Here is a 25,736-nt window from a genome sequence, read left to right as displayed (position 1 = left end):
CCTGAATGTTTCGCTGGAAAAATAGACAATAAATGTCTAAAAATAGCAAAATGTATTAATGAGAGTTTCAGGTGAATTTTCAACAAGGGATTCTCCTTGAAATTCTCAGAATAATTTTATCGTTATATTTATCTCGGGCAAACATACGTGCGGGGGTGGAAATGTCTATGTGGAAACAATTGTGGGTGATAAAGTGACTTCTATCCATGCCATTTTATCCATTTGGGTCTCATTGCCATCGCCGCAGAAAGCTTTAGTTGGGAGTGAGGGGAGAGGGAGGGAGGGTTTTGCAATGTGAAAGCATAAGTGTGCTATATACACAGTACATTCATGGTACATTGAGGGGGATGTGAATGAATGAACCACCCGCGCGCGCCAAATCGATTGATTGGAGTTTCATTGAAAAGCTTTCACAGTGCCAGGAGGGAGTGCCCATCAGACAGGAAAGTTCCGTTAAGCTTTTGAAGGAAATTATATATATTTTTGGCTCGTGGGGAAAGTAGGTCATCCCCGAAGGTTCGTTGTTTTTTTTACTTCTACTTCTTGTGAATGACTCGCCCTTCCGATCCTCTAAATCATCATGGGGTGTGTGCTATGTATAATCACGGGAAAAAAGGCAATAAAAAAAGGAAAGAGAGAGAGAGAAGGTTATCCTTGACACGCGTTTGTATGAGAAAAGGGAATGAAAATTCTATTTTTGGTCCACATTCCAACCACCCCTTCCCCCATATCCGCATATAGCTGAGCCATTTTAATAATACAAATGTATATTGAATTGTCATGGGAAATACGGTTGAATTTTCAATTAAGTGGAGAGTTTTTCAATGGAAAAAAGAACCTCCGTCATCCCCACGACCGTTGTGTTTGTCTCTAAAGGGGCAAATCATTGGTGGGGGTAGTTTTAAAATAGAGCAAATAAGGGATGAATACCCTCAAGGTAATTTTTGGATATTTGGGAAATTTCAGAAGTAATTTTTCAGAGTTTTTTTTTGTAAATGGAATTTTATTCCTTTGTAAATCAGGGATAAAATATTTCCATAGGAAGGGAAAATATCAACATCATTTTTTTTAAATTAAATTATTTATAATGAAGACAAATGCAGAATTCGGTCAATAGAATTAATAGTATCAAAAACTGTAATTGTCAATGTAATAAGTGATAAGCCTGCTGTCATATACAGTAGCTGTCAAAATTTCATCTTTCAAATGAACTGTCAATACATTTGTTAATTCAATACTAAAATGTGGTTATGTGTGCAGTGCATGCTTAAAATGACATCTAGCGCTGAAAAGCATAAAAAATCTAAAATATGTAGTAGTACTATATTATCAAGGACTGTTCCGAAAACTTATTAAAAAAATAATATTTTAATTTGGCGCGCACTTAAAACGGAATAATAACGGTGGTGAACTAGAGTGGTGAAAATAGAGAATGTGGGGAAAAATGAATGATTTGGCGGGAAAAATGACAGAACAGATTTAGAATAAAGGAGTACGAATGCAAACGGATATTTTGCGAACAAGGACATTCTGAAATTTTCTAGAATTCTATGAATCTTTTTTTTAATTAGCCTTCCTTCCTCAGGTCCCCCTAATGCCACAGATGCACAATTTTTAATCAATAAAATGCATGAGAAATGATACAGAAAAGCACAACTACGAAGAAATTGATATTTTATGCTAAAATAAATTTTCAGAAGAGTGCACACGAATGAGAAGAAAATTTGCATTCTCTCCTCTCTCCCTCCCGCCAGTAACTCTTTGCACAGCTTTATGCTTGTCCTTCGCAACCCTTGAATTGCAGAAGAAGCATTGCTAGAGAAATTTACATAACATGCCACATTCATGGATTATCGACTCTTGTGGCTCTTCATTCATTAAATTCATTTCATTCAAATTTTACAATATTCAATTCCCACCCAACAAGGGTTAAGATGCGCATTTTAATATAGCTCTTACAATGGATTTTTTTTATCAATCAAATTCTCCTTTTCCAAAGCTTTCGACGCCACAATTCTTTTATTCAATTAGACTGCTTTTCTTTCTCAATAAACAGTTCAAAGGTGTTGATTTTCTTTTTTTTTTTTTCTTAAATTCAATCAATGTGATTAATTCCAACGTATTATAGTAGAGAAAAAAAATGAGCCCAATTTCCAATTAAGAATTTCCGTGTGAATAAAGAAACCAATTAAATGCTTTTTAGAATCAATTTGTCTCCCATTTCCTCTTCCTATTTGTTACAATACAAAATGCATTAGATAAGGCAGTTTAACTATAAATACAACACCAACAAAAACATATAAAGCAAACATGCTCAAATGTGATGTTGTGATAATGATAAATCAATTCCATTTGATACGGTTTGATGGGATAGAGCATTTTTTCCCTCTTCTTCTTCGCGTGTGACAATCAATTGAGGGGGGTTGGGGGGAATGTTAATGACTCTTCGAGATCTCAAAGTGCTCTAAATTAATTTTTTTTTTAATGTAAACCTCATTTGTTGAGAGAGAAAGGGGGTTATTTGCGGGAATTTTCTTTTGTGCAAACTTACAGGGATGAGCGCCAAGGGATGACGTCAATGGAATCATTGAATGGTGCTCTGGAGGTACTTCAATGCGCTCCCGAAAGTGGGTCATTTTGGCGGAGGGAGGGGGGATAATATGGGGGTGGGGGTTGAATGATAGCATTAGTGCTGGAGGGTGGAATGAAACGAGAACGAGGTCGTTGGCATTTTCTTCCCATTGATGCTTTTTGGGGGGTGAAAAGTAGGTCATCGCCAATGACGCAATTTCCCGCATCCTGTTGACGTCATCAGGAGCTGGATTTCTCCGGGAGAAGGCAAATGTGTGTGTCAGTGAACTCGTACACGCGACAATGGAAAAGTGGGTCATGGAGAATGGTATGAATTGAACTTTTCCCTCTATGGAGGAGGATTTTGTTGAATGGGGGATGTTTTCAGTGATGACGCACATAGCCGGGAATATTGGCTTCGGGGAATGGGAAGAAGAATGAGGGCGAGGAACTTCTCTGGAAAACTGGGACAAGCACGTAAGCTTTTCCTCAATAAACTGATTGTATAATCCCACCCCCACCCCTCGCATCCTTGCGAATGGATAAAGTTATTTTGGCAAATGGAGCTATTTTTAGACACACAGAATGTAGGACAAGGGAAAAAGCTCCATGAAACTTTTCATCTCACAAGAAAAAAATGGGAGAGAAAAGTGATAGGAGATGGTGGAAAAAGCTTTCTATATTTAGGAGAAAAGAAGAAAATTACATTGATTCATCGTTTTGGAGGGATATTTGCTGAATCACTTTATATCACCACCCCCACGTCATTGAGTTCTTCCCACAGACAAAATTCTTGTCTAAAGGATTTGTGATTAGTACCAGAGATTTTCTCTTCTCTCCCTCTCCATGTAATAAACATTTCAACACGAAAAAGGAGGAACTATACAGTAGTAGAGTGAGGGTGGAAAAGTCCCCACTTTGTGCTTTTTGAAACATCAAAGCTCTCCCCCGCGTCATTTAACCAAGAACTTTTCTACATAAAACTTCCAAAATGCAAAAGCTTTTGTCAATTGAAAATGCCAATCTGTAAATCATCATGGAAATGTTGAAAATAGAATGTTTTTTGGGGATGTATTGTTGTGAAATGAGGGAAAAATTAATTGAATTTCCTTTTACCATTGACAACCTCACGAGATACATCTATTTCTAGCGCGTGAGCACACATTTAGATGATAATTTCGACAGAGAGATTCTATTTTTGGGATTACATTTCGAAATGCTCCCTATACTCATTCATTGATTTTATTTTCATCCCAAGAATATTTTATGTGTACAGTACGCTTCAACATTGCTTTCAACTTGTGCTTGTTGATCAATATTTTCAATGAAGCTTTTATTGATTTAATTGATTAGAATTTAAGAATTTAAATAAATGAAATTAACAAAAAAACATTTAAGTTATATTTTGCAAATTGAATATAATTAATGGGAGAAATTCACTAGTCAGATAGACTTAAAAAAGACTTTAGTTTTCTTAAAAATGTCTAAATATTTCATGAATTTTCCTAAGATTCCTTTAAAAAAAACTTTGATTTCTTGAGAAAAATTCAAAATTCTTAAGCTTTCTTAAGCAAAACTTAAGCAACTTGTGCATTTAGTCTGATTCAGCCTGACTGGAGAAATTTTAGATTAGATTAGATTATTTATTTATTCATCTACGGCATGTAAAACTGAATCATTATGAAATCTCTAGTTTTGTATGAGAAAATTTATTTTAGCATAAAATATCAATTTCTTCGTACATAGTTGTGCTTTTCTTTATCATTTCTCATGCATTTTATTGATTAAAAATTGTGCATCTGTGGCATTAGGGAGACCTAAGAATGAAAGGCTAATTCTTAAATGAAAATTCTAAAACAGTAGTGTGCTTGAAGCATTTCAAAATGTCGTTAATTGCATGAAACTAAATATAAAATTTGGATTAGGCTGTTTCTTTGAGGATAAGCTGAAGTTGTTAAAGTTAGGTATAATATTTTTCGAGCCAAATCTATGTTTTTTAGGTTAGGTCTAAGTCTTTTAAGTTAGTTATAAGTATTTTAAGGAAGGCCTAAGTTTTTTAAGCTAGGTCCTAGATTTTTAAAGATAGGTCATAAGCCTATTTAACTAGGCCTAAGTTTCTTAAGGAAGGTCCTAGCAAAGATAGGCCTTAAACCTATTTAACTCGGCCTAAGTTTCTTAAGGAAGGTCCTAGCAAAGATAGGCACTAAGCCTATTTAACTAGGCCTAAGTTTTTTAAGGAAGGTCCTAGCAAAGATAGGCTCTAAGCCTTTTTAGCTAGGCCTAGTTTTTTAAGATAGGTCCTAGATTTTTAAAGATAGGCTCTAAGCCTTCTTAGCTAGGTCTGAGTTTTTTAAGGTCCTAGATTTTTAAAGATAGGCTCTAATCCTTTTTAATTAGGCCAAGGTTTTAAGGTAGATTTTAAAGTTTTCTTTTTTAAAGAAATCTTTCTAATTTCTTTGTAGATTTCGCGCCAGAGCATCGATGCTTGCAAGGATTACTTTAGGGATGATCTAATTAAAGCTGACTGGGCCCTTATGGTGGAACTCAAGAAGCTCTTCCAGATTCTCTAGAAAACAGTTCTTCTCTGCGAATTTTCTCATTCTTCGTATTTTCTTTCCTCCTGATAAATTCTCTCCAGAAAAAAAGTCTTTATTGAGGAATTTTTTTAAAATTTCTTTTCTGTGAAATTGGTGGTAGACAGCAGAGAGAATCAGCTACAGACATTCAGATAAAATTGAATAATTTTTTTTTGTAATTAAAATGTAAAAGAAATGTAATTGATAAATTGAGTGAGAGAAGAAATTGCATTTTTATTTTTTTTAAGAATTTTTTTTACAGGTATTTGTTCTATGAAGAAGACTCAGAATTTTTTCTTTGGCGTTCGTTTAATTTCCTCAAGTTTTTTTTTTCTAGTTTGCAATCAGTGATTTTTTTGTTGTTGATGTTTTTAGTGTAAATAGGTAGCGTTTAATTAAGTTATCTCCACGTTGGATGGCTCCTTAACCCACCGAGAGCGACCCATTTCGGGGCCAGGGCAAATATTTGAATTTGTAATTTTTCCCAGAATGTGCAAGCGAGACAGCTACACTGTTTACGCATCAATTCCACTATCAGTGAATCTTATCTGTCCACCAGGGTATGGCATGCTCATGACCGGATGTTATTTTCCTCTGCGGGGCAGGCAGAAAATTGTGCTACCCTTGTGGAGAAAAATCACACGAAAAAATACATTTAAAAAAAATAATTCTCAAGCTCAAAGGATGCAGGATGTGACCTCACAGGACCTGTGAAAAAAAATTGACGGGCGTCGCCTTTGCTGACTGACAATCCGATGGGGCGACGAACAGGGGGCTGGGGGGGAATTCATTGATTAATTGACAAACGTGGGTGTTTGGCGTGGGGCGCATGCGCGTGTCCTTGACCTTGTTGCCCCCCGTGCGAGGACTTCCCCACGTGCGAGAATGTGTGCGTTATGTGGACTTCCGTGGAGGCTCATGAAGATTGTTCCCATGGAAATTTTGCGTAGGTGGCTGGGTGTAGCCCAAAATTCATTTTTACCCCAATGTCTAGGTCACGCCCGTGAAGCCATCCTACCCCTATGTGGCAGCCACCCGCGCTCAGAAGCTCACCCGATTCGTCGAGGCCTCCCTTTCTTGCGTGGGATGCATGTCCTGCCCCAGAGACGCCATATCGGACAGCCATCTTTATCCAAATACCATCATCAGCAGCAGCTTCCTACTCTTGCCCCCCTCCCGCGTACGCACCTCGCGACGGTGGACCCGACGGATGAGGTCCTTGTGCACGACGCACCCCAATTGGATGTGCTCCACCTCAAAAGCCTACGCTGAACTTTCGTACATCCCAGTGCGGGGGCGACCACTCACAAGCTCATACACACAGTTTTCTGCAAGAAATTCTCAATTCTTCATCAAGTTTAGCCTCTCTGCTGAGAAGGATTGAAAATAAGTAGAAAATGTCCGTGAAGTGAATTTTTGAATTTTTCATAACGGTTTTTTTTCACAATTTGGTAAGTAAATTTAATAATTTTAATGTTTTCTTGTATTTGTATTCAAGATGTCAATTTCTTTCATTTTTATTTAATAAATAAATAAATAAATAATAATAAATAATTGAAATACTTTCCCTGCATTTCAAGTTGTTTTTATACTGATGGAAATTTTAGTGGTTGAAATTTGTTTTCTGGGTGTGTTTGAGGACGCAATCATGGCCGCCATGACAGCCATTAAGGACGCCATTTTATATTGAACTTTGTGGTTTAAAACAAATCAATAAATTATCAATGTAATTTTATAATCCTTCATTATAAAATTACTTTTAATCAGCATTGTTTATGGGAAATAAAGAAGTATTATGTAATAAGAACATTCAATTAGAGTTCCGAAAAATCTAACTTTTCGATGCTTCGAATTGTTGAGAAAAAATCGAAGCACTGCAAAAGAACTGCTTCGTTTTTAAAATGCTTCGATTATTCGAATAATCGAATAAGATTCGAAGCTTCTAATAATTTTGAGATTTCCGAAGCTTCGAAGCTTTTTGAAATATTCGAAGCTTCGAAGCATTTTAGGTATTCGAAGCGGATGGACAACACGTTTAATAAAATGCACAATTGAGCTGTGCTTATTTTTGTGAATTTGCATAACTTGAAGAACTTTTCTTATAAAAATTATCTCCAAGAGTTAAGCGACTTTAATAAAAAAAAACTAATGTACTTAAAAAAATATTTTTTTTTAAATCTTTTTTTTTTAAAGGTGTCTTCAAGCGCAAAGCTTCTTTAATAAAAAGTAATTTTCTCTTTGAAAAAAAAAAAGTTTTAAAGATTTTTTTAAAATTACTTGCTTTTCAAAGAGAAAATTACTTTTTATTATTATTCAATTGTTATTAAATATTTATAACAAATGCCATTCAAAGCATGAATACAAGCAAAGTCCTTAGAAGCTTGGAACATCCATTAAAAATTCAAAAAGTTCAGGCTATATTTAAAGGTCATAAGAAATTATTTTCATCCTAAAAATTTAATGTTAGAAACGACAAACACTTTTAAAGAATCGTTGAAAATTAACATCAAACACTAGAAAAGAAGTGTCAAACGTTTGTAGAGAAATGTCATTTATTTCAATCCATTTAAAAATGAAAAAAAAGTCTGAAAACATTATCGATTGAATAAATAATTAGCTTAAATTCATTCCCGAAATCTATTTAAAGTATTTTGTTTTTATTCGACTTAAAAAATGTTGAAAATTGATTGAAAAAAAAAACATTTTCTTTAGAAAAGTTTGATTTTTTTTAACGTTTAATGTCAATTTTCAACCTTTGTCAATCGTTTTTAACAACGTATAACGTTTCTTTTCTATGTTTGATGTTTTTATTTAAAATGACCAAAACAAAGTGAAAGAAATTAATAAATATAATGCTTTATAAAAGCAAAGAACAAGAAATAAATATTTAAAAAAAAATGAATTAAATATTGTACATATAAACAATCATATAGTCACCTAGGGGATAAACTAATTAACCTAAGAATGTACTAAATTAATCTAAATAAATTTTAATTTTAAATCTAAAATATTTAAAATGTTTTTCGTTTTTAACCGTTTATGATTTTCATAGAGTTTGAAAATTATATTTTTAATTTAGTTTTTAATAGAAAAATAATTTCTTTTGTTCTCTAAAGGAAAGTCTGAACTTCCTAAGGATTCACTAAAGCCGTTTAAATAACTTCCTATGATCTCTGTGTGGAATAAAATCATATTCCCAGGATTCTATCTGATTGGAATTTATGACTCTACCTAGGCCTATGATCTCTCATACAATAATCTAGCTTAGAGAAATGCATTTTTGATCTCTTTAGTGATCTCGCGGTAAATCATTTCACAGGGAGACCAATGACATTTTAGCATCGGTGTCCCTTCGGCTGCAGCATAATTTTGCGAATTGTATGGAAAAGTCCATCTATGTGTGCTCTTGTATGAATGAGAGAGAGAGAGAAAGAGAATTGCTCTCTTCTATGGAATGGCATTCAACATTTTATAACATATGAGACATAAACTCTTTAATTTATTGGTCTTCTCTGTATAAATTGCACTCGAGGATCGCTGGAAGATTCTCATGTTGTCTTGGGGAATAAAAGAGAATTCTCCGGGGGTAGAAGAAAAATGAGAATGCCTCTCCGGAGGAAACTTCTCACACAGTGTGCAGCCGGATATTTATGAGAGAATAAATGCGAATTTATGAATTTTTCATTAATAAATTGTGTGCAAGTCTCGTGCGTTTTTGTAGGTAATTCTTAGCTTTATTTCTTCTTGTTTTTTTTGTTAAAGAACTTTAATTCTCTTGAGTGAAATGGATGAGGTAGGGGTTGGTAGGGTTGAAGAGAATTTTGATCGAATAGAAAAAGTTTGGCGCCAAAATGAATAAACGCGTGCGCGCGATCTTCACCCGACAGCTACGGCACTCGGTGGAATTTTTCATTCTGCACGGGAATGTGTTTGTCTCAATGGTGATTTATATGCAATGATGCGGGTGGGAGTGAGACGGCAAGTGCAGCGAGATCGCGAAAAATGGCGACGCCCGAACCCGTCGTCCATTTTGCGCGCGCCACAGATGCGAGGCATCCGCGATCGTTCTCCACCGCGATCCACTTCAGTTTCAACACAATCACGTCTGTCTGTGCGCCATTCGACACCGTCATCGTGTTGCCCCTTTTTCACTGTTCTATCTTAACCCCCCTTTTCGTCATCGATTAGACGTTTTTCTTTGCGCAAAAAGGACTGCAAAATTACAAAAAAAACCGCCAAAGGACAAAATCGCAAAAACATAGAAAAAAAACGTCGAACTGAGGAAAAGATTTTCATTTACCGCGAAAAATTGAGAGATTCTGTGCGCGATCGCGCGAGCAAATTGGCAAAAGCTCTATTGAGATCACAGAGGGAGATTTTTTTTTATTTAAAAAATACATAGAAGAGACGCTGTGTGAGTGTTGGTGATTGATCGCGATGTTCACGAAGTGTACGATCGCGCTTCACCGTGGCGATGTGATTTTTACATAATCACAGACTTCACCGCAACGTCTTTTCCCCGCTCGCGCACATAAAGATTCCCCCGGAGATGTGGAAGCCGACAATTCTAGTTGTTTTCTAGCTATTTCCCACGAAAGAAGCACAATAAAACACCACAACGTCCCCCCTGGTCATATCATAGAATTCTTTTCAATCTTCTTAAGCTCAAACGAACTTTTTTTTCAAAAAAAAAGAAAAAGTGAGGTTAGTGTATTTGTGCGGAAAATTAAGTGAATGGAGGCAAATTAAAGGAGAAAGAGAGAAAAGGAAGAATTTGCATTTGGGATGAAGAGCAGTGACGAGGTGGCAAAGTAGGGAAGGAAAAGAAGTGTTTAAAAGTGAAAATGCAGCGTCAGGAATTGCGCGATCGCCAAAAATAGTCCATGATCCGTGTGGTTGCATCGCGACCAAAAAGTGATCTTAATTTTATAATTATATGTGCAAAATTTTGTGTGGTGTATATATAAATATATTGAAAAGTTTAACTCATATAATAAATGTCGGTGTGATCATTGCGTGTGCAGAAAACGTACAAACATCCTGTGGTTGGTGTCTACCCACCGGCCCTCCCGCCCCCCCCCCCCGCCAGAACACATTTTGTGCCGCCCGAACATTGCAACGGGGCATCGCATGAAGTAAGTTTTAATGAATCGCCCACGCTTTTCTTCTTCTTAATGATCGCTCACACACCCAACACTACTCGATCGAACTTTTAATGTTCGCGCCCTCACTTACCCCCCACCCTCCCCCGCAAGAGCTTCTCTCTGCGTGAACTTTTTTCCTTTGCTGCGTCTTTTCACCCCCATTGAGACTTTTTTAGCCCCACTCTCCCATTGCAAATTATTCAATGAATTCAGCGACTTTTTCGCGTTTCATTCTTGCACCATCTTCGTGTTTTCTTCTTGGTACAAATCATTGATTTTGTGGCACAAAAGCCAATCGATATTGATTGATTTGTGTTAGAGTGACCGTTGTAATGCGGAAAAAATGGCCGTTGGACTTTAAAAATGTTTATTCTTTTTTTATTTTTGATGAACTTACATGTAAAATATCACGTAAGCAATCATACGTCATTATTTTGTTAGAAAAACATTTAACCCTTTTGTATTCATTGGGTGTGAAATGTTCTATTTTCCTTAAATTTAAATTGATTTAATTTTTTTCAAAGTTGTAAGATGCCAAGGTAGACCCAATTTCTTCTAAGGATACCCTTGAAATAAATATCGCCTTGAAAAGATTTAATGATTAATTTTTTTGTATGTTTCATATGAACGCGATAGGGTTAAACGTTAGATACATTTGCAGCATAAGCTAGTTAAAAATCTATCCAAAGATGTTTTGAGATGTTTCTATTAAGTTTCAAAGACGATGAAAATGGATTTAAAAAATTATTTGACATTTATTTGCAAACTTTGACGTTTCTTTTTACATTTCAAACGATTATTTTTTAATATTGGATATTTATTAATATTTCTCCCATATTTTCTAACGTTTGACGTTTCAGACTTGACCAGTAGGCGTTTACATTTGTTAAGCTCTACCCATACCTTTTATTAAGAAACGCGTTTTCTTTGTTTTTTCTCACTTGCCCCTTGTCAAATTTTGACAAGGCGCGCTGTTTGACAGTGACAGCGCGACACAACATATGACGGAGCAAGTGAGAAAAAACAACGAAAACGCGTTTCTTAACAAAAGGTATGGGTATAGCTTTAAGGACTCAGTTTGTCCTTTTTTCTTAGTTATTAAATAAATTCTTCTTTTTCTTCTTCTTCTTCTTCTTTTTATTGTTTGGGCTGGACGTCATTCCGACATTCACAAAGCCCGAATTTTTAATAAAAATGCATTTACAATTTTTAATGAAGTGCAAATGTTTAAGAAGAATCAATGATTTGAGGAAAACCTCACGAATTGGTCGAAAACGTAGGACAAATTGTTTTCATTGGCTACCTCATAAGCTTCACGTGAGGTGGAACCTGAGTGCAAGGTTAATATGAACTCAATTAACTATACTTAACGTTTACTATTTTAAATTTTTCCGAGTGTTTCTTATTAATTTTTGAATATTTTTCTGCTTATCTTCTATGAAATTTTGAATACTAAATTGTTTAAAGCAGCTCTAAAGCTCTCGGAACCATATAGACCAACCCAGGCGACGCAGCTTGTAAACAAAACTTGACCGATTTGAATAAATATCATTCGCGATAGACTAAAAGTCAAATAAAACGTCAATTTTTTCACACCCCCAACTGTGTAAATTAATGCACGATAATAGCGATAAAATCGCCTAAAAAGTTCTAATATCACTTATCACTCGAAGTTTAGCAAAGAATTTTTCTCTCAGTGCTAAGATGTTGCCCAAATACGATCAATTATAGTATATATAGTAAGTATATGTATTATGTATATATAAAATTGCCCTGTGATCTTCTCTTTTTCACGATCATTGAAATAAAATGACTTTTTTTTTGTCATTGTATCTGTTCTACTTCTGCCATAATGAAAATAACAAGTATGGGTGAGGAGGAAAAGAAACAAGAACACGAGAGAGAGAGTCTCTTGGGTCCAGTGACCGCGTAGTTCTATTTATAAATATAAAATTTTCATTTATGTGGTGTTGGATATGCGATCGCATACAAAATGCTCTGTGAGATCGCGTTCTACAACTTCTTGTGCCTTTTCATACATACACTACTCATTGCACAAGTATTCGTTCTATTTCATTCCAATTGCCTGCAATGGTGGGGTGTTGAGAAATCCATACAATGCGCTTTTCATATTTTTTTTTCAATAGAAAATCCTGAAAATATGAAAGAATTTTTTGAATTAAATTTTAGTTTTACGTTTCTACGCTTTTGACAAAAGAAACTTAATTTAAATTCATTTGACGCATTGACACTTTTGTCAACTGACACAACTATTTTGACAAGACAAGTTTGACGTTTCTTTCAAATGAAATTTGCGTTATTTTTTACATATTGACATATGCTTGTTTAAGCAAAATTTTGAAATAAAATTATGTTATTCTAATGATTTTGACGTATTTGTCAATTTGACATAACTTCTTTTAAATTTGCCTGACGTTATTTTGACATTCACACGGCTTTTGACATAGGTACCCATTTTGACATGGCAGCTTTGACGTTTCTGTCAAATGAAATTGACACTGCTTTCCACAACGTATGTTTAACATTTTTCTTTCAAATAAAACTGTTAAAAAAAAACTTTTTAAAAAATCTATAAAAAAATAAGAAAAAGCTCATTTATTCATTGGCTCAACTTTCCCAAAAATTCTTCATTTGAAGTAAAAATTCTCATGAATTAGGAAAGCAAAGAAAAACCTCCAAACAAATTCCATTGAATCTCAAATGATGAACCGGATATTGCGTATGTGGCGCATATTTTAATTTGAATGGCGACAAAGAGCCATGAGACACTCTCGGGGCGAAAAAAGAGTGGATGGGGCACCGAAAAAAAGTGCTTAGATCAACAAGCTAATATTTGCACATATCACAGTGCGATTGAGAAGTAGCAAAATCTACTTTTTTTTTATCTCCAATTCAATATTATATTATTTCTATTAAATACACAATTAAGAGCTCGCTAGACCCAAAAATTGACAGAGCGCGAGCGATAAAAGCGGTTTTTGTAGTGACGGTGTGAGACGCGCAAAAATGATCATGGCTCTATTATGTGGACATGATCAGTCAGCCAATATGTGTATATAATGTTCATTGTGATGTCCGGCGCGAAAATGTGCATTCCCCGGGTATGACCTTGATTGCTGGAGTGGCTATCGTGTTGAGAATGCAATTTTTACGAGTGACAAAAATAAGAAAATTAATTAAATAAACAATATCGCCGAGGCATTTTTATTTCACTGTTTTTCACACATTTAATTGCCTGAGAAATTGATAGCTTTCGTCATCAGCGCTCTTGTTGTACATCCTTATCGTGATCCGCTCTGGGCACATTTTTGAGGACGTTTTCAATTATTCATAAAGTCAGTCTTTTTTTCGTTGCTCCCTTGCAATGCATATTATGTTTACAATTTTAGCGATAATCGCAAAAGTCTCTCAATTGCAAATTACAAATTCACAATTTAGATCATTCAAATGAATTTTCAACTTGTTTCAATCTATGGAATTACTTTAATTGAATAGTTTTGCCACTAAGGCCTTTCTCCGCTATTTTCTTGGCGTTCTATCACTTAAAAAAAACATAACCTCAAACTTTGAAACATAACCTAAATACACGATTTTAGGATTTTCTTCGAAAGCTACTGAAAATAACCAAATAAAACTTTTTTGGACTTTGGTCTGTTCTCATATAAGAATGTGTCAGGGGTGTGAAAAAAATTGTCAAGAATTGACAATAGGATTTTCAAACGTTAGCAAAAACAAACAGCTATTAGATTCATGAAACATTAGAAATAAATTACCAATTGTCAAAAGGAATTATCATTACATTGGTCGAAAAATAATGTCACATGATAGAAAGAAACTAACAGACAAAAACTTTAAAAATGTAACGTCAAAAGTAAGTTGTCAAAAATTTGAAAAAACGTCAAATGGTTGAAAAGAGACATTGTAACATTCTAAAAGAAATATCAAACGTTGTAAGAGAAACGCCAAAAGTTAGGAAAAACTTTAAAAACATTACATAAAACGATTAAAGATGTTTAAAAAAAAAGCATAATCATTAAACGACTGTTTAAAGTTATGCATTATAAGGTTTGACATTTCTCTTCTAAAGAATGACGTTTCTCCGACTTTGACAATTCTTCTTCAACGGTTGATCTCTATTTAATAATGGCTCGTATTCTGCGACCAAGAAATCCCTGAAATCGTTTAAATTTAAAAGATTTTCAGATGATTTTAAAACCATTCTCAGGCTAATGATGATGTTAAATAAACTGAAACGTCGCGTAAAGCGTGAAGACGTGCGTTTTAATTGACTGTCTCCAATCAAAAAAAAAAAACAAACAAAAAAAAAAGAATTGACAGATGTTAAAAAAACATCAATAACCATCTAGAAATCTTTTAAAAAACGATTTCAAGGATTTCTTGTTTGCAGAATACGACACATTATTAAACAAAGATCAACTGTTGAAGAAGAATTGTCAAAATCGGAAAAACGTCATTCTTTAGAAGAGAAACGTCAAACTTTAAAATGCTTTTAGTCCTAATTCTAATGAAATAACCGTTAAAAAATTCAAATTTCATTTTTTATCGTTTTTTTTTTGTGCAAAAGGAATCTAGAATGTATTCTTTTGTAAGAATTAAATTCCATTTAATGGATTTCTGACTAACTATTTCTGTGATAAAGTAAAACATTTTTATTCTTTTAAAAATTGAATTTGAATTAAGGATAGAAATTCAGTTAATCGAATGAGTTTTTTTCTTGTATTGAATTGTGCAGAATCTTTTCATTTAAATTAGGTAAAATCCAGGGGACTAGATAGGGGGGTTTAATTGATTTTTTTAGGTGGTGAGAAGAAAACTTTCAATGCGTTTGATGGAATAAGATGAGTGTCTCACAGTTTGAGCATGAAATTTCTCCTTAAGATGTGTACAATTAAAAGAAATTTCATATCCATTTCCTTTCAAAGTGTAGCACTAAATTGTATGGTACTAACAATAAATATTTTTGTGCTATTTACAGTGTTGATTTGCTGGTTGAACGGCGTGTAAACGGACGAAGATCATTAAGTGCAATCAGTGGATCTTTTTTTTTCGTTTATCCAACGCTCATGTCGTCGTCTTTCTCATAATGGGACGATGGTTCGCATGACATCGAACGTTGGGGGCTTCTTTTTTTCTGTTTTTAAACCATCATCGTTAAATAATGTGCGCGCTTTTCAATGGGAATTCATAATTAAATCATTTTAGTGAAGAAGAAGTTACGAAGAAAAAAAAAACACGAAGAGTGAACAGAAAATCCATCACGGACGCGTCTGAATGAATAAAATTAATAATTGTGTGGATATTTAATAAAAATCTCAATTTTTTGTACTCTACACTCAACTCTCCGTTCGACGCCATCGGACTCAATCGACGTAACAATTCCAAAGCCAGTGAATTGCAATTTTGCCACACTCTTATGTTGAGTTGTTCTTGTGAATTGAAGCACAGTGCCTTGTCTCATATGCTGGAGCTTTTTTTTTTCTTCTTTACATTACATTACATACTTCTTCCCCGCTTCTTTGCAATTTAATACATATGTACATATATAGTGTAGTGCTGCATCGCAGAGTTATAAGACACTCTCCGCAACTTCTTCACCCGGGAGTTTAATGAGAAATACAAGAAATAATAGTGCGATTAATAAATAAAATTGAGTGCGGTGGAAGGGAGAGAGAGAGAGCCCGCGAGTGAGTGTTGAGAAACCTGGGATTATTAGCACAATTCATTCGTGGGGAGCACCATAATAAGGCCCCAAGGAGGCGCACGAGTGGGACAAGAAGACCCCCCGCGCCCCGTGAGACAGAGACGGAGGATATTCAGTGCAAAAAGGCGGATAAAAAGTGCTGTGCTGCAGTAAATTGCATCTGTAATTACAACACAACGGTAAGTTTTATTGAAAAGATGAAGAAAAGAAAAAATTCTTCATTTCAGCGACACTCCAGTTGGCAAAGAGAAGGCCACGGGTTGATCGGGGGGGGGGGGGCGATGTAAGAAGTATAATAATAAGAAAAAAACGAGACCATTCTAACTCGTAGCGCGCAAAGTCATTTCCCAACCGTGGAAATTGCACATGACAAGAAAACGGTCAACCTCGAAGATGTGCTCCGCAATGGGAGCATGAGAAAAAAATTTGCCCATATCAATGTTTTATGTAATCCCCCAGACTTTGTGCCCCATAGCCGGGTGACCTTTTGAACCTCGCCACATAACGCACATGCTGCCCCGAAAACATCAAAATCCATTCACAGTGAAATTTCCTTTCGATGAATTTGAATTTTTAGCGACTTCTTAAGATGTTCTTGAGAAAATTCTTGGGATGTTCTTCTTTTGGGAAAAGTTCTTTATTTTCTTTTGAAAAAAAAATCATTAAGAAAAAACTCGGTATTGTGCCGAGAAGTCGAAAAATTAAGGAAAAGTATCTATATTATTTTTATTCAATACTTACATATATAATGAACCTACATTTGTATGTATCTCATTAAGATCAACGCCTAAAAGGTGTTTATTGATACCTCTACTTATTTTTTTTTACTTTCCTTTTAATTGTTTTGTTTGATAATTACCCAACTTGAAGAGAGCTAATTTTATTTTAATTGAAAAAGTTTTATTTTGGCTTAATTAAATAAATTAAATAATAAATAAATAAATAATTCTTTAAACAATTTTAGTATTTTACAAAGAATCTTTTAGAATTAGCCGTGTTTAAAAAAAATCCAGATTTTCATAGGTATTTGTGACTATTTTCTAGATTTTTTTTAAATTTTCTTATTTGTATTTCATAAAAACAATTAAAATAAAAAGAAATAAAATTTTCCGGCTTTTTCCGAGAGAAAAGAAAAGTCTCCTATCACGCATTTTTCCGGTTTAAGTTAAAAGAAAGGCAAATTGATGAATGATTCACCTCAAATAATTGAAAAATAATTATTTGGAAAGCAATTATTTGAGGTAGAGTTTTGTATGATGACTGTACGACCCCTTTTTCGGGAATTTGAATTAATTTTCCGAGAAAAATATCCACTTCATGACACAATACAAAGTAAAAATTCATTTAAGAAAAAGAAAAATCCAAACAAAAGTTTAAAAAAAAGTAATGGAAATAATAATTTCTTTAAGTACAAAATTGAGGGGTTGCCCTCCTTCCCCCGTGAATGTTGTTTGGTACACGAGTAAGTTTGTATTAGCTCTGCGTGTGTTGCAGGCGAGTGATGAATCTGTGTTAATTGCTAATTTTAGTTGGCCAAAGCTAAATTCATCGCCGCCATCAGCGTGTCTTATAGTGCAAAAGGAGAGTGAATATTGCATACGAGAGCATATTCAAACATATTATGCAAATAAAAGAGTTAAATATGTGCTCAATTAGTGCATCTGCAATTTGTGTGACTGGCGGCGTGCAGTGGAGGTGAAAAACACGATGCGGGACCCGCGACGCGCACAATTTTCGTCGTCTGGCAGAATCTTTTAAATTTTCCCGCGGAACATTCTGCACCACCAAAAACAGACGTTCGGCAAAATACTTTTTTTTTGCCACATATAGGAAAAACAGGAAGTGCAAAAAAACGAAGAGAAAAATAAGCAAAAAGAAAACATTTTCCCGAAAGATTTTCCAGCTTACGCGTTTTAAAAAGGAATGTGCAAATTTGCTGAAAAGGCACAGAAGAAAAAAAATGAAACTCTGCAAAATTCTCGGAGATTGTCGTAATTTCCTGCACGCACTTTTTTGCCATTTCATTGAACTCTTCTCTTTTTATTTAAATTTAGTGATTCACACCCGAAAAGTGCAGGCTAAATGGGGAAAAATGTAGCTCAAAGAAAAGAATTTCTTTTGATGATTTTGCCTAAAAGGAATTTCTGTGAGCGTCCTTTTTGTGACATTTGTAGAAGAATAATTTTATTAAAGGAAAAAAAACAAAGAGAATCAAAATTCTTCTTGATTTTACCATAAAATGCTCAAACATTGGGTCGTATTCAGCGAAAAAAAAAACTTGAAATTGTTGAAATCTTAGTACAAATTCTGAAACTTTAAAGATCTTAATTGCAGAATAGGACTAATTGTTTTAATAAAAAGCAAGATTAAAAAAAATAAGTTCGTTTAAGTTTAGGGGTTGAAAGAAAATTTTTACAAAAATTCAAAATGTTTTCTTTTAATTGTAACCAAGGGGTGTTTATCTGCCGAATATTTTGACTGTTTTGGCGAATAATCACAATATTTCCAAAAATCTGAATAGTCACATCTTCAGTTAAAATTTAGTACTTCTTCAGCTTGAATTTATTACTTTCTCAGTTTGAAGTTACTGCTTTATTAGTACTTTTCAGAATTGAATTTAGTACTTATTCGCCTTTTTAGTACTCATTCGGCCTTTTAATACTTTTCCAATTGAATTCAGAACTTTTTCTGTTGAAAATTGTATTTTTGACTAGAATTTGGTAAGTTTTCGACCAGAATTTAATACTTTTAATTATTGAATTAACTTTTTAAGATTGAATTTAAAAAAAAGTACTCAAATCTATCCGAAAAAGTACTAAATTGAATTTCACTTCTTGGCTAGAATTTATTACTCTTTAGGCTTTTGCTCCTCAGTCTCTACCAGTTTAAGACAAAAAAAAGGAAATGATCACCTGTTGAATATTTCGATTTCTTTGATGAAGGAGTTTGTGCTTTAACCCTTTAAGGTCCGCGCCTAAACTGCTGGGCCGATTTTAGAAATTTTGCTATTTTCCAACTCTTTGGGCCTAATTATATGAAATAAAACTTTTAGCAGCAAAAGAATAAGATCGTGTTAGAGCTAAGGCATTCCAAGGAATGTCATAAACGTCTTAAAAATTCAATTTTCAATTGAATGAAATTTTTTTTGGTTACTTATCCACCTTTTTTTTGAAAATTTCCTCAAAACTTTGCCATCTCTGTGTTTGCGTAAAAAATAATCATGAGTAAATAGGTTTGAATAAGTGTGGCATTCAGCATCGTCACTTTAAATTATGACGAAAATCGCCGGATGTCCGTTGGAGCGTCCACTGGAGTGCCATTATCGCGCGTGTTTCTCCCATGAATTTGACTCAATGTTTAAAAAGTATGTAATATTACAGAAGCTGAGAGGTTTTTGTGGGAAAACAGGGTCTCTTTTTGCCATGAAATTAATTGTCTTTGAGAGAATTATTGGACATTTTGCGCAAGATCAATTCATGCAAGATCAGCGAAGACGATCAAAGAGGCGATCATCTTGATCATGGCGATCGTGCGAGAAAGGAAGAGATATGTTGTAGCATTTTGCGCTATAAGCTGACATCGTGACAAGTTGAATGTGAAGAGGATCAAATGTACATTTGGAGGGAAATTTGTTTGAAGGGGTTAACACTGAAATGCGGTGTCGCGATCGCGATCCCTTCATGGGATTAGTGCTCGCGATCGCGACTCCATGATTTTTTTTTTGTGTGCTGTGGTCGGTTCATTGATCAAGAGGCCCAAGTCAAATTCACCGTGATGAACATTTTTATGTTGGCTCCCTTTTTCTCTCACTCTCCGTGCAATATATACATATAGTGTGCTATGTATGTATTACCTGTTGATCACCTCCCCCTCCCCTCGCCTCATTCTCTCGCAGCAGAAGATGCTTCTTATATGAAAAAGCAAAGCGATCTCTCCTGCTGGCTCAAGATGATCGCCGTCTCGTCGCCACTCACCAAACGAGTCGGCTACCGGTCTTACGGGGCTATCATCCATCGTATTTGTCTATTTGCCGTTCTCCTCTTTTTTCTCGCGCCCGCCACTTCTTCTTCGTCTCCCGATCGTTGGTCTTACTTCTTATTTTTTTTCGTTTATTCCACCTTCATCCGCTGAATGTCTGATTTGTTGTTCTGTCATATCTTTGGCTTTTTTTTAGTCTTCTTCTTCAATTCAGTCTTCGATTGGGGATTTAGTTGCTTCTCTCCCTCATCCCCCCACCACAGATTATGTACATATATATGAAATATGTATAATAATACATTTTGTCCACATAGCGTCCCTATGCGCATGACATCACCCGTGTTATTTGATCAAAGTCTGTCACAATGGATCAAAAAATGTGAGATGAATTTATTGGGATGCAAGGAGGGGTACCCCCCACATGAATCTCCTCAAGTCCAAAATGCATACGTGGAGCTTTTACGTGCGAGTGACCTTGGAGGAATCTCTAGGTCATCGGTAATTGCGGCAAATGCAAGAATTTTTAGCACGTTTGCTCGGATAAAGCTCTGAGCCGCTTGAAAGATAATGCATACCTTTTCATCTTCACCACACACCACATCCATGAGAAGATAAGTTGCTTAACGAGAAAAGTCCGCGTATGTATACTGACTTAACCTCCATTTGCTCAGGCAGTGTGATTCTTGCACCACCAGAAATATTCTTTGGTGTTTTCATTGAGGCAAAATGATGTGGATGCTTTGAGAAATTCTTTCGGTATTCATTCTTACCTTATGCGGATTTAGGAATTCTCAGCCACATCCTTTGCTGCATTCAAGTGATTTAAGCCCTCGGGCTTGCGTTGTCTTCTTGCAGATTCTTCTTATTTCTTTTCAAAAAATAAAAATTTTGATTTTATTCAATTTGTTTTTAACCCTTTTTTGGGTCCATTAGATGCGTTAAGATGGCGTGTTTTGTGGGGAAAAATCAGTTGAAGAGATTTAAGCTTTTTTAAGCTCAATTCTTGATGGAGGCGCCTGGTAAAGATCAGCTTTTTTTTAATGAATTTTCACTCCTTTTTTACCCCAATTTTCATATGAATGAAACTTTATGATAGTTTATTCCAAAAATTTGTCATTTGTCGAGAAAGGAGTTTATTCATTTCTTCATGGAAAATATTCTTTTATTTATAAGGAAATAATTAGAGCATGTAATCTTGTAGGAGATTGAAAAAGAATAAAAGACAATAAATTTGTTTGGTTTGTTTGTTTTGAATAAAAAATCACCAATGAGACATCCCAAAAGTTTTGAAATTTTGTCTCAGAGAGAAAAGGGAACATGCCTACCTGCAAAAAGGAGTTTATTCGTTCCTGTGTGAGAGGAATAATCATTTTCAATACAACACAATCTTATACAGAATCAAAGAATAATTTAAAAAAAAAAAGCCAAACGGATTATTCCATTTTTCACTAATATTACTTTAAAAAAAAAATTGCCGAAAAAATGCAAACAATGACGTCACTATTGTTTTTCACCTCATTCAATAAATAAAACAATCCCGGTGTTGCTTCGTCGAGAATTATTGATAAAAGGTTTTCTTTAAAGAGATAAAATGTAAAGAAATAAAAATTGCAATAGTGACGTCATTGTTTGTATTTTTTTGTCAAATTTTTGTTGCATTTTATGCTGAGCCTTGTGGAAAATGAGAAGTCTCTTGTAGTCTTTTTTTTTTAAGTTTCTCTACACGATTATTTGAACTCTGATTGTTTTCTCGTATAATTAGTTTTCTTACACAGACATGAATAAACTCCTTTTTGCAGGTAGGCGTCTTCTCTATGTCTTTTGGCATAAGATTTGAGGAATTTAGGGAAGATTGAAGAGTTTTAATTTCAAGAATTGTCTCCTATGCATAATTTTCTTCAGCTTGCAAAGTACTTTGTAGGTAGATTGACCTTTTCATTGACCAAATACTTATATTCTTGTCGTCTTGGAGCCTGATGGTGCAGGTTAAGCATAAAAATTAATCCAATCCTAATCCATTGGCAGCCATATAGTGATGTACTCATAAATTCGAATGGGCTCATTTGGCATGGGGTGTTAATTGCGCACAGACAACAGCATAGAAGTCCATTGGCAATTATGGGTGAGTGCTGCAGAATTCCTCTGAGAAGATGGCATGTCCGTCCATCTCCGAGAGATCCCCAAGTCACACATTTAATCTGTATTTATGACACTGTCAGGACTCCATTAAAAATTCCATTAGCACGGTCATATTGAGCAATCGCACCGGCGTGGCATATCTCTCCCGGCTAATTAATTAGAAATCCTACCGCGACGCCCCAGCAAGGTGTCCGGAGGTGCGTTGTCGGCTTGTAGGTGGCTTTTCTTGTGGGTTTTTTAAAGCCCCGTCATCGCAAGCTCGATGTCGCATTGGAATCCATTGAGGTGGAAAAGCAACAAACATAAGATCTCGCGCGCGCGCTCCTCCACACTCCGGCTCCATCGGCTACGCGAGTAATTCCAAGGAGTGGCTCTCTCGTGTATTTCGTGTTTAAAATTTTTACACTTCACGCAAAGAGAATTGAGACATTGCTAAAATAAGACACATGTTCATCATTTAGTCTCCTTGTAAGCTAAAACCCTTGATGGAGGCGCCAGGTAGAAACCAGGTTTTGAAGAATTTTCAATTTATTTTTAACCATAATTTTCAGGTGAATGAAAATTAGAGTTATAAAAAAATTAAACATCACGCGGTCAATTCTGATAAAAAATTCTTTTCTTTTCTAACAACTTTAAACTTTTGACAGTTAATGTAAAAGAGAGAAAAGAATTTGCTATTCTAAGAAATAGTCAGAAAGATCTTTGAAAAACACCGGAAAAGGATTTTTTTCTTTAAAACACAATTAAAGAAAGAAAGCTATCAAAATATTATAAAATTTTTCTTAGAATACCACAAATCATATAACTAACAAATTGTCAGAAAATAAAAGAAAAGTTTTGTATCAGAATCTACCCCAACATCACAATTTGACCTCAAAAAATTGAAAAGAAATCGTCGTAAGGTAAATTTTGAAGCATCTCTTTTAATTTTAATTATTCCCAAATTATTCAAAATTAATTTCTACCATCACCAGGCGTCTCCATCTAAATTTTTCTTCTAATAGATTATATGAAATAAAGGGTTAATCATGACTCAATATACAGAATTCTAGGCTAATACAACTAATAAAACCAAAATATTAAAATATTGATTTCTGACTAAATAGTGGTTTTAACCGGAAGTAAAATTCAATTTCTTTAGATGATCACTAGGCGTCTCCATCGCCAATTAAACAATCATTTTGTAATGAAGAAAATATTCAAATTGTACCGCAGCTAACCCCGGTTTAGTCCATTTCATAAGACAGTCTTAAATTCTTTAAGCAATGCTTTTGTATTTTAGGCCGGCTTAAGTTTTAGCTGTGATTCCTTCTTCCAAGAATTTTTAAGGCTTCTTATCTTAGAGTTCTCAAAATCAGGCAACCGACTTGCCTCAAGACTGCAGTCTAGTTGTCTCCTTTGACTACAGACTTTCTAATTCGGGTGGGAGGGTGGCAAGAAAAGAACTCTCAAAAATCAATGAATTGAAAATTCACCAGGCGCCTCCATCATCATAAGAATGTTAAGATGGAGACGCCTGGTATAAAATACAATGCAGACATTTTTTTTATGAAAATTTCCAGCCAAATTCGGTAAATTCCTCCATTTCAACACTGTGAAAATTCACCAGGCGCCTCCATCTCCATAGAAAACAAAAATAAAGTGTAAAGATGGAGGCGCCTGGTACAAATACAAATTTTTGAATTTCACTGATGCCCCAATCCTTTTGTGTGAAAGTGTAAATGAACATTTGGAGCGTGTTTACAATTAACAGCCTCACGGTGGAGTAATTGACGAGCTCACGCTGTCGTAGGCATTGTGAGGCAAATTAGAAGGTATATAACGTCAAAAAATTGTCACGAATACCTGTCACGGACGTCGTACAAATGACAGCACTATGAATATTTCTCAGTTTAATCAACCATATTTCCCGGGGAATTGAGAAAGCTTCTCGTATGGCCATCCGGCTGTAGTCTGTACTTTTGGAAAATGCGGACATTGACCGTTTTGTGTGTTGGTGTTTGAAATGAAGAAAGAAAAAGTTTATGTACGGCTATCACAATCCATCTTTTTTCCATCGCGCATGAGACCAAGCTGATAAGAGAGAATTTTGTTCATTTCCTGTAAATATCACCAAATAGCGCATATTTGCCCAGCAGCGACTTCAATGGGGTTCGTGTGATTTTGTTGTTGTTGCTTTTGGGGCCCCCGTGGCGGGACTTGAGCCATTGATAAGCATTTGGGGATCATGCAACGGGGAGCGACGTGTAAATTGATTTTATTGTTGTGGAGTCTTTAGCATAAATTTTACGAAGAGAAGAGCATGAAAATTATCCAGAAAGAGGGAAGATGAGTACAATCAAAATAGGACAGAGCACCAGGGTACGTCTCCATCGTGGTCAGGAGTGGTAAATTAAATTGGGAAGGCAGACAGGTCATTTTTGGGAGGGAGACAAATTTCTCAAAAAAAAGTGAGATAAGATTATTTTGCAAGAGGTTACCCAAACTCAAGATTTTCATTGATCTTCCCCTGGACAATGGGAATGCTTTTTTGCGTGTCTACGGGCTTTTTTCTCTTATTCTTTAACCATATACCTCAATCTTTGGCAATAAATCAATCGGATCTAAAAGCATTTTTTGCGTGAGCACTTTTTGAGAATGGGGAGATGAGGAATTCTCTGAAAGATCTGCAGTACAAATCACTCAAGACTGCGACATGGTTTTGAACATATTTTTTTAAGGGGTAACAATGCGAGTAAAAAGTCAGTTGTGGAGGATAAAGTGAAGCCATATGAGCGAGGGATTTTGTATGGAAAGAATGAATTTCGAAGCACCTATCTCCAGAGGTTTTTTAAGTGCCAAAATGATGATTATTAAAAACGTTGGAAAGAAATATATTTAGGCACAATTTTTAGGGGAAGATGGATCCTGTTCAGCGATTAAGAAATCCTTAATAATTTCAGAAGAAATTCATAAAATTTTTAATTTTTCTTGGTCGCTGAATACGTTCCGATGTAATAAAGTTTACAGATAATTTCCCAATTTTACATAACGAATTTTTAATTATTTAAAAGTTAGATACAGAAATAAGTTTTAAAACTATAATTCTACAGAAATTCTATATATTAAATTTGTGGAATATTCTGTGCTTTTAAGAATTAGGAACTTTGCGATAAGAGTTTTGAAAAAAAAAAATGCTTTAATGCAATTTTCAAACCTCTTTATCTTAATTAGTTAGATCTTCCCTATTTGGATGAACGTAAATTTGTTTTCCATTAATATCAATTTCCATCGGGTTCTGTTACGACATTGCTGTCAAACTAAACCAATTTAATCTCAGGATGATATTTTCCCGAAATCTGACTTTAAAAGTTCTCAAAATCTTCTTCATTTTGAATTTAACCTAAAACCGTTTAACGAATTTCGATAAATTTAACAGTTTTGGAAGGAAAAAAAATGTCCAGAGAACTACTTAAGACTGACGCGGAAAGGTTCTCTGAATAAATATCAGCCGCATATGTCTTGTGTAAGTTTGCTATGAGGTCACTGGACTATAGAGCGTACCGAACGTATATACGTAAACCCAATAGTTAGGCTCATTTTACA

General features: G+C 34.9%; 2 protein-coding genes across 4 annotated transcripts in view; both read left to right on the top strand.

Annotated features, from left to right (window-relative positions):
- Positions 1-15,396, top strand: part of LOC129791658 (eukaryotic translation initiation factor 5B) — an 87,585-nt gene extending 72,189 nt beyond the window's left edge. For 2 of the 3 annotated variants that reach the window (XM_055829921.1, XM_055829920.1), the window contains one exon: positions 5,034-5,373. In XM_055829921.1, coding sequence (XP_055685896.1) covers positions 5,034-5,141 — 108 coding nt within the window. In that variant the 3' untranslated portion in view covers positions 5,142-5,373. Of the gene's footprint in view, positions 1-5,033; positions 5,374-15,308 lie in introns of those variants that run through there. The other variant, XM_055829922.1, reaches the window with a different exon arrangement.
- A 706-nt stretch (positions 15,397-16,102) lies between these two features.
- The window catches only part of LOC129791670 (protein sprouty), a 46,111-nt gene continuing 36,477 nt past the window's right edge, over positions 16,103-25,736 (top strand). Inside the window, exon 1 of the mRNA XM_055829945.1 lies at positions 16,103-16,213. The gene's annotated coding sequence lies outside the window, so the exon portion shown is untranslated. The remainder of the gene's footprint in view (positions 16,214-25,736) is intronic.

The sequence above is a fragment of the Lutzomyia longipalpis genome, chromosome 3 (genome assembly GCF_024334085.1).
Source record: "Lutzomyia longipalpis isolate SR_M1_2022 chromosome 3, ASM2433408v1".
Classification (NCBI taxonomy): Eukaryota; Metazoa; Arthropoda; class Insecta; order Diptera; family Psychodidae; genus Lutzomyia; species Lutzomyia longipalpis.
This window is presented reverse-complemented; position numbering and strand designations above follow the sequence as displayed.